Genomic DNA, 10,000 nt, shown 5'->3' on the forward strand with positions numbered 1-10,000 from the left:
ACGCACTCTGGGCACGTATGCAGGCGGGTCATACACGTTAAAATAAATAAATATACATACCAACTCATGTTCAGCCAATCGGAGGAGGATCCTTCGTCACCTTTAATGCGATGTAGTTTCATGAGAGAAGCAAATTCATTCTCGTAATTTAACGCTTTGTTTTGCTTTTGGCAGCAGAAGAATTGTGGTCAAATGCGAGTTCATCACTACCGGTTAGTGCACTACGTCCATGTTCCATTTGGGACAACACTTACCAATCGTAGTGCACACTACGCACTGCATTCCAGTGCACTAATGAATGCACTAGACAGCCATTTGGACAGTAGCATTTGCAGCTACTTGGTTTTCAGTCCAGTCAAAAGTACATTTTATGCATCATCAAACATGTGCTCTAAATTCAAGTGTATAATGGTGTTTAATGTTATACAATAGAATTACAGCAGAGAAACATGGTTGTCTGTCTGCCCTGCTAGCAGAAGTATATAAATGACCTAAGTGAAGTTTTCAGAGTGCACAAACGTTTGACACTAACATCACTCAGTTATATAAACTTCAAGATAAGTGTGTATATACATGCATGTGTACTCCTGAAGTAGTCATCTTCAGCACTTGGCAAAATAAAACCAAAAGAAAAGACGCATTTTCAGCTTCTCATCTAACGTTTGCCTGGATCTTAAGAGGAGCTTTGCTGTCTCTTACACCTTGTCTGCCTCTGCTTGCCAGGCCAACAGCATCTCACCGTGCAGACGATGCAGGGCGGAGGGCTCCAGCTGGCGGCGGCGCAAGGCCAACCCACCATCCAGGTAGACCAGACGCTCACGCTAGAGCTGCCCGGTCAGCCAGGAGAGAAAAAACGGCGCATGGCCTGTATCTGCCCCAACTGTAAAGATGCAGACAAGAGGTGGGTTTCTGTGGTTTTCCAGCTTTCTGTAGAGGCTCAAAGAGACTTGAAGGGAATATTTTCAGCTGGAATTGGGTGTTTTTTAATTCAGCTGGAAATGATCTGCATGTGTGGAGAACGTTGGTGTAGATAAACGTAGAGCATTTAAGAAACAGTTCAGCGCTGAACATGTCTGGAGATAAAGTACGTACTTTGAACTTAAGATGCAGAAATTTAAATGTACAGAGGTTTGTTAAAAAGAAACCCAACTTACTACGAATTTTTTTTAAACATTTAAACTTAGCAATAGTGTCATATCCAAGCTGTACAGAATTGACCTCAAAAGGACAACAAAGAATATTTTAACATCTTAATTTTTGTAGAATTGCATTGAAATGATTATTTACATCTTGAAAAAGCCTGTTTTGTAGGTAAACAAGGGCTCCATGACTCCGGGGTGCTTTCCTTCCAGATGCTCATGAATGACTGTTGTGCTGCCGTGGTACGCCAACTCTGTGTGTCAAACAGGAGAAATGTGTCGTCTGCCACGCAGAGTTGGCGTACCAACTCTGCGTGGCAGACGACACATTTCACCTGTTTGACACTTTGTTTAGCGTGAAATATCCCCAAACTTGGGAAATAGGTTGCAGCGCCGTCAGTTTCTTCTTCCTTGTTGAAACAATGGCGTTAAGTTGCCTGGCGCAGCATTTTATTAGCAAAGCCATTCGACAATGAAATTTTGCTTTGATGAATTTTCATTGTCCATGTTGTCGACTAATTGTTGCAGCCTTAATGCACACTGATACCATTGATCACCTTCTGCCACTCCTTCACCACAGATGAACCATATTTGATAGAATTTGAGCAGAAGGCAAAGGTTTTATTCCGATATCAGTTGAACACTTTGTGCCATTTGGAACTGAAGTATGACGGTAAACTTGTGATGGAAATGCCCATTACTTCCATTTCAGGAGTCTACTGCCATCCACTGGACAGAAAATTTACCTTCTGGTTCAGCAACTTCTACCATTGTGTACAGTATAAAATACAAAAACAAAGCACAATATGGGCAGTTTTTCCTCCCAGCAGAGTAGATTTATTACATGATTATGAATCATTTATATATTTAATGACAGTAATATTTACAGATGATAATGAATATCAGTATTATAACGAAATATTAAATATTTTACATAATGTATCCAATATGCAATATAAACATCCAATATCAGGGTAATGGGTCCAATATTCAGGGATGTGGACAGAGACTGGACAAGCCTGCACCTCCATGAAGTGTGTAGAGGAGGTTCATCATCTTCACCTTCTCCATCATAATCCCCTGTTATACAAAGACACAGTAAAAGGTGCTGAAAGAAGCTAATTCAGAGGACTGATGAGCTACATCATGTTTTAACTGCACCAAAGCACATGAATATAACTAAAAATAAAGCTGCAATGGTACAAAACTTATCAATAAATTCATTTTTATTCAGAATAAGCACAACATGGCAGAATTCCCTCGTTGTGATGGCAGAATTCCCTCGTTGCTATGGCAGAATTCCCTCGTTGCTATGGTAGAATTCCCTCGTTGCTATGGCAGAATTCCCTCGTTGCTATGGTAGAATTCCCTCGTTGCTATGGCAGAATTCCCTCGTTGCTATGGCAGAATTCCCTCGTTGTTATGGCAGAATTCCCTCGTTGCGATGGCAGAATTCCCTCGTTGTTATGGCAGAATTCCCTCGTTGCTATGGCAGAATTCCCTCGTTGCGATGGCAGAATCCCCTCGTTGCTATGGCAGAATTCCCTCGTTGTTATGGCAGAATTCCCTCGTTGCTATGGCAGAATTCCCTCGTTGCGATGGCAGAATCCCCTCGTTGCGATAGCAGAATTCCCTCGTTGCTATGGTAGAATTCCCTCGTTGCTATGGCAGAATTCCCTCGTTGCTATGGCAGAATTCCCTCGTTGTTATGGCAGAATTCCCTCGTTGCGATGGCAGAATTCCCTCGTTGTTATGGCAGAATTCCCTCGTTGCTATGGCAGAATTCCCTCGTTGCGATGGCAGAATCCCCTCACCGCCATGGCATTCAGCTCTGCCGAGGCCCTGTAACGGGACGTGCACATGATTCAGACATGTTGGAAATGTTGATTTCTTCTTCTCAGACATGTTGCACGTTGTGTTTTCAGAGTAAAAATCATCCCTCAACATGAATGTTTGACCGAAAATATATTTTAACTGCTGTTTCGTGAACATTGTCTAACGTTTGAGCAACAGTGGAAAATAAAAGCCAATATTTTGTTTCATCATGTTTTAAAATGGAGGCGGTCATGTCTGTAACATGTTCAGCCTTCATAGAAAACCGATCAGGCTTAAGAACTTACCTGTGAGCAATTGTTTATGCAAACTGTGCAGGCCTGGGGAGGTGGGAAAAAGAAAACACATCTGCCACGTCCCTGGCTGTGAGAAAACATTCAGGAAAACGTCGCTGCTCAGAGCTCACGTCCGGTTACACACAGGGGAGAGACCCTTCGTCTGCAACTGGGTGTTCTGTGGGAAACGGTTCACACGCAGCGACGAGCTACAGAGGCACGCAAGGACGCACACAGGTACTGCAAACACACACAGAAACACACTGAAAGCACAGCATGGTGAAGCAGAGCAGGCGTCTGCTAGTTTAATAGTCATGGTGAGAGAAGAAGGGCTGGATGCAGATGTAAAAACTGAGCTAGTGTTTTACAACTCCAGTTCCAAAACGGTTTGCAGAATGTTAATGAAACAGAATGAGACGATGTTGAGGTCTGTTGTGGTGCGCATGCTTTTGATTCAGCTGTGTGGGTTAGAGTTAGCAGGTGGACCAACTATTCATCTTGCAGCTGCAGTAGCGTGCTGGGCGCCGGGGTAAGAGGAGCACAGTCTGGAGCACCGAGCTAAAGCCGGTCATTGTCCTAAGAAATATAAAAACTGAGAAAACATAAACCATCACCGCCAAGAAGTACACTGGACGGTGTTGGGACACTTGTCAACCCATATTATATGACCAGTAGAATATGAAAAGCTTGTAAGATGTTGAAACTCAGTCGTTTTACCGTTTGATGGAAAATATAAGCTTATTGTGACTGATGGCAGCAACACATGTAACAAGTTAGCAGCAGTTATCATGTGTAACAAGTACTTCCACGGTGACATTTAGCATTGTTAGCAGCTGTTAGCTTGTGTAACAAGTAGTTCCAGGGTGATGTATAGCATTATTAGCAGCCGTTAGCATGTATAACAAGTAGTTCCAGGGTGATGTTTAGCATTGTTAGCAGCCATTAGCATGTGTAACAAGTAGTTCCAGGGTGACATTTAGCATTGTTAGCAGCCATTAGCATGTGAAACATGTAGTTCCACCAAGATGTTTATCATTGTTAGCAGCCTTTAGCATGTGTAACAAGTAGCTCCACTGTGACATTTAGCATTGTTAGCAGCCATTAGCCTGTGTAACAAGTACTTCCGATGTGACGTTTAGCATTGTTAGCAGCCATTAGCATGTGTAACAAGTAGTTCCACTGTGACTTTAGTATTGTTAGTGGACATTAGCCTGTGTAACAAGTAGTTCCACCAAGATGTTTATCATTGTTAGCAGCCGTTAGCATGTGAAACAAGTAGTTCCACAGTGATGTTTAACATTGTTAACAGCCGCTAGCATGTGTAACAAGTAGTTCCAGGGTGACATTTAGCATTGTTAGCAGCCATTAGCATGTGTAACAAGTACTTCCACTGTGACATTTAGCATTGTTAGCAGCCATTAGCCTGTGTAACAAGTACTTCCGATGTGACGTTTAGCATTGTTAGCAGCCATTAGCATGTGTAACAAGTACTTCCACGGTGACATTTAGCATTGTTAGCAGCTGTTAGCTTGTGTAACAAGTAGTTCCAGGGTGATGTATAGCATTATTAGCAGCCGTTAGCATGTATAACAAGTAGTTCCAGGGTGATGTTTAGCATTGTTAGCAGCCATTAGCATGTGTAACAAGTAGTTCCAGGGTGACATTTAGCATTGTTAGCAGCCATTAGCATGTGAAACATGTAGTTCCACCAAGATGTTTATCATTGTTAGCAGCCTTTAGCATGTGTAACAAGTAGCTCCACTGTGACATTTAGCATTGTTAGCAGCCATTAGCCTGTGTAACAAGTACTTCCGATGTGACGTTTAGCATTGTTAGCAGCCATTAGCATGTGTAACAAGTAGTTCCACTGTGACTTTAGTATTGTTAGTGGACATTAGCCTGTGTAACAAGTAGTTCCACCAAGATGTTTATCATTGTTAGCAGCCGTTAGCATGTGAAACAAGTAGTTCCACAGTGATGTTTAACATTGTTAGCAGCCGCTAGCATGTGTAACAAGTAGTTCCAGGGTGACATTTAGCATTGTTAGCAGCCATTAGCATGTGTAACAAGTACTTCCACTGTGACATTTAGCATTGTTAGCAGCCATTAGCCTGTGTAACAAGTACTTCCGATGTGACGTTTAGCATTGTTAGCAGCCATTAGCATGTGTAACAAGTAGTTCCACTGTGACATTTAGCATTGTTAGTGGCCATTAGCCTGTGTAACAAGTAGGTCCAGGGTGACATTTAGCATTGTTAGCAGCCATTAGCATGTGTAACAAGTAGTTCCACCAAGATGTTTATCATTGTTAGCAGCCGTTAGCATGTGAAACAAGTAGTTCCACAGTGATGTTTAACATTGTTAGCAGCCGCTAGTATGTGAAACATGTAGTTCCACGGAGACGTTTAGCATATTTAGCAGCCGTTAGCATGTGTACAAAGTAGTTCCACGGTGATGTTTAGCATTGTTATCAACCAATAGCATGTGTAACAAGTAGTTACAGGGTGATGTTTAGCATTGTTAGCAGCTATTAACATGTGTAACAAGTAGTTCCACTGTGACATTTAGCATTGTTAGTGGCCATTAGCCTGTGTAACAAGTAGTTCCAGGGTGATGTTTAGCATTGTTAGCAGCCATTAGCATGTGTAACTGGGAGTTCCAGGGTGACATTTAGCATTGTTAGCAGCCATTAGCATGTGTAACAAGTAGTTCCACTGTGACGTTTAACATTAATAGCGGCCAATAACATGTGTAACAAGTAGTTCCAGGGTGACATTTAGCATTGTTATCAGCCATTAGCATGTGTAACAAGTAGTTCCACTGTGACGTTTAGCATTGTTAGCGGCCATTAGCATGTGTAACAAGTAGTTCCACGTTGATGTTTAGCATTGTTAGCAGCCATTAGCATGTGTAACAAGAACTTCCACTGTGACATTTAGCATTGTTAGCGGCCATTAGCCTGTGTAACAAGTACTTCCGCTGTGACGTTTAGCATTGTTAGCAGCCATTAGCATGTGTAACAAGTAGTTCCAGGGTGTTGTTTAGTATTGCAAGCACCCCCTCTTGTCTGTATCATCTGTCTGGAAAGATCTGGAAGTGAGGAGAGCAGCTGCTAGAGTTATCGGAGAGGAATGTCGTCCCGTTCTGGTCTGATGCAGGATTCCAGCATCTCTACTAGACCTTGTTGCTAGGTTTCTGCTTCCATGATGCTCCAGATGTTAGTACTGGTGAAAGGTGTGGACTGCAGCAGACCAGTTCTCCTGTTCCACCATCAGAATGTGGTCCAGCATGGTGGAACATGCAAGGTCTTCCCTGAAAGAGACGTTGTCTGGATGGGAGCAGATGTTTCAGCATTGATGGAGCTTCCCAGATGTGGAAGCTGCCCACGCCATCGGCACTAATGCAACCCCATCCCATCAGAGATGCAGGCTGATAACAAGCTGGATGCTCCCTCTCCTCTTTAGTCTGCAGGACACGCCGTCCATGCTGTCCACAAACTATTCCACATCTTCATCCAGGTTTCCACTCAGAACGTTTAAAATGAGCTTTGGTCCAGAGAAGATGGCATGTTTCTGGATCCTCTTCCCTATGATGATGGAGCTTGAACCTGCATGTGTGGATTTCAGGGTGAACTGTGTTCACACTGGTTTCTGGAAGCTTCCTGAGTCCATGCAGGGAGTGCTAGTCGAGAGTCGTGTCTTCTTTTAATGCAGAAGATCGTCAGCATAAATGTTTGACCTTCAGCTAGTCCCATGCACACAGAGATTCCTTCTGATTCTCCGAATCTCCTGATGATTTTATACACTGTAGATGGTGCAACATTTTCATACTTGTCTCATATAACGTTGAGGAATGTTTTTCTGAAATTGTTTCCCAATTTTCAGATCCAGTTTGTCTGAGACTGGAGAAGCTCTGTCCATCTTTCCATCTGAGAGACTCTGCCTCTCTGAAATGCTCCTTTTATACCCAGTCAAGCTACTGACTTGTTGCCAGTTAACTCCTTAGTTATTAAATGCTCCTCGAGTTGTGTGACAGTAATTTTTCAAGCTTCATCTTGTTACAGATGTGTTGCTGCAGCCCAGGTTTTCCATGGCATGAAAGAATGTCTCTGTTCTGACATGTTGTTCGTGTTGGGAGTAAAATATGGGTTAAAATTAGGAGATATTTGCATTTTATTCAACATCCCAGCTGTTTTGGAATTGTGTGATGAAAACTTTGAGTTGGAACTAAAAGAGAATGTGGAAAGTTTTCAGCGTGTCTGCATGTAATTAATGATCATTTCATAAAGGAAGCCTGTTATTTCTTTCAGCCACTCATCTGAGATGTTTCTTCCTTTAGGAGACAAGCGCTTCGAGTGCAGCCAGTGTCAGAAGCGCTTCATGAGGAGCGACCACCTGACGAAGCATTACAAGACTCATATAAACACCAAGAACCTGTGAGCAGACTTGACCCACGTTTTACTGAAATGAACTCCCAGAACTGAGTTACAGGACGGTGTGACAGGGGGGTGAGGGGTGACTTCTCACCCCCGAGATCCCGCTCACTCCTGCAGGACGCCGTTGTAGCATGGTGTACAGAGAAATCCCTCCACGTGGACTTCAGACTCATCCAGCAAAGTTAACCGTTTATTTATGTTCTTTCTGGTTTTTTAGGGTTTTTTGGGTCTTAAAGTCCAGAAGCGGCTCCGGCTGAGATCCATCGATCCAGACTCAGATGTTTAACTCTGTTTGCCTGATTATGAACTTCTATGAAGGAAGAATCAGCCCAGATTAGTTCAGACTCCAGTGACACCTTTTCATTTTAATTAATCATAAATTCATTTTAATTGTGCAAAAATAATTTCTCTTATTTTTCTTCTGAATTAAAAACCTTTAAAATAATTTTTAAAAATTTACATCAGCTATTTTTAGAGTGTTAGCATATTACCATGAATGATAATAAGCTATTTCTAACAGGTTTCCATGTGATGGATGCAAACCGCTTCAGGAGACGTGATTTTCAGACTAAATGAGGTTTCAGGTGAAAAGCAGCAGGCTGGATGGAAGTAACGAGCCTTACGCCGCCTTCAAAGCACATGGAGCAGCTGCCGTGGGCTCAGCACGGCGCTCTAAACGCTTGTGCTGTTTCAGCTCTACGAGGAGCTGATGGCGACGATGGCGTGCTGAGTAAATTGATATTAGGACTAGTGATTGATTGATCAGGCGTTGACTGAGTCGCTGTGTCACGTGGCGTCAGGATGTGGAGGAAACCATGTTAATGGACATGGACTGCTTTTAACCGAGCAGCGTCTGGCGGTCCGGTTCAGGCTTGGCGGCCCGGTTCAGGCTTGGCGGTCCGGTTCAGGCTTGGCGGTCCGGTTCAGGCTTGGCGGCCCGGTTCAGGCTTGGCGGTCCGGTTCAGGCTTGGCGGCCCGGTTCAGGCTTGGCGGTCCGGTTCAGGCTTGGCGGCCCGGTTCAGGCTTGGCGGTCCGGTTCAGGCTTGGCGGCCGTTTGATCCTGAACGTGGGACATTAGAGTCATGTGATCGTAATCAGCTGTTTGCTGCAACATAACGGCGGTGGATAGAAGGCAAGATGAAACGGTCACAGTCTGATGAAGAGGGCTGCTTACACCATCTTGTTAGAGAAGGACGTGTTTAGGGTTAAACTTTAGGATATACAGTATTTACAATAACAGAAGAGTCTGAACCATGAATGCATCACGTGATGTGGTTCAGAGACGGCTGGTAATTAAACAGTCCTCCTCTCATCAGGCCTCACTGAGAACCTGGCTAGCGGTGTGTAGAGACCAGTCTATAATCCAGGTAGATCCAGCAGTGTTGTGTTCTACCCTCCACTGCTGGATCTACCTGGATGTGCAGCAACAAGTTTTTCCACGTCCTGTAAATCCCAGATGAACGTTGAGCCTCCGCGCCGTCTTCAGGTGTTTGTGTTGTAGGAAATGTTCAGACTGGATCGGTGAGGGATTAACGTGAGTGACTCCAGATGTGATGTTTACGCCTCACGTCCTGATTAAACGCACAGAAAGTTTTTGTTCTGTTTTAAGATGCTGACTTTCCGCCTGCGAATCTCTGATTGTTTGGCCTGAGAAGACAATCTTGTGACCAGCGATGACAGGAGAGACCTCTCTCATCCCTACATGTTGGTCCCTCGGCCCCCCCCCCACCAGCTGTATGATAGCTTTAATCCTGAACGAATGCCGGAGACGCCATCAGTCCGCTGTACAGAAACCCGGTTTCTATCCGTACTGATGTGATGCTGTGTTTTTTCCTCTCCAACCAGCATCTCATCCATCCGGCTGCAGCCTGGTGTTGTCCTGGAGGGTGTCCTCTGTTTGAAAACACACACCCTACTCATATCAAACAAACCTTTTAGTCCAGTTCAGCTTGGTGCCATCAGAGAGGAGTAGTTTCACCTTTTATTAACGTCCGTTTTAATGATAAAGTTCTGCATCATAATCCACAGAAAACTTGGTAGACCGCAGAGAAATTTGACCAAAAAGTTGATTTTTAAAGCACTTTGATAAGATTTCTGTTAGTGCTTCACGGGGGGCGGATTACGCCAAGCTATGCTGGCCAATATTTGGTGTGTGTTCTTAAAGAATGTGTCTGAAGACATGCAATCCCATTGGGAATCGTGGAAAAACTCATATTTATGTTTTCATGTTTGCATATGTAAATACAGCGTGTCTGTTGGACACAGCATATGTAGGATTTTAAATAAAACAGGAAAAAAACGTCACGCTGCATAGATAT

General features: G+C 43.6%; 1 protein-coding gene across 2 annotated transcripts in view; it reads left to right on the forward strand.

Moving 5' to 3' along the window:
* The window catches only part of sp2 (sp2 transcription factor), a 27,272-nt gene that overhangs the window by 16,806 nt on the left and 466 nt on the right, over nucleotides 1-10,000 (forward strand). For both annotated transcript variants that reach the window (XM_079238297.1, XM_079238296.1), the window contains exons 6-8: nucleotides 724-901; nucleotides 3,291-3,484; nucleotides 7,586-10,000. The exon at nucleotides 7,586-10,000 is cut by the window's right edge and continues 466 nt beyond it. In XM_079238297.1, coding sequence (XP_079094423.1) covers nucleotides 724-901; nucleotides 3,291-3,484; nucleotides 7,586-7,686 — 473 coding nt within the window. In that variant the 3' untranslated portion in view covers nucleotides 7,687-10,000. The remainder of the gene's footprint in view (nucleotides 1-723; nucleotides 902-3,290; nucleotides 3,485-7,585) is intronic.

The sequence above is a fragment of the Telmatherina bonti genome (assembly GCF_933228915.1).
Source record: "Telmatherina bonti genome assembly, chromosome: 3".
Lineage (NCBI taxonomy): Eukaryota > Metazoa > Chordata > Actinopteri > Atheriniformes > Telmatherinidae > Telmatherina > Telmatherina bonti.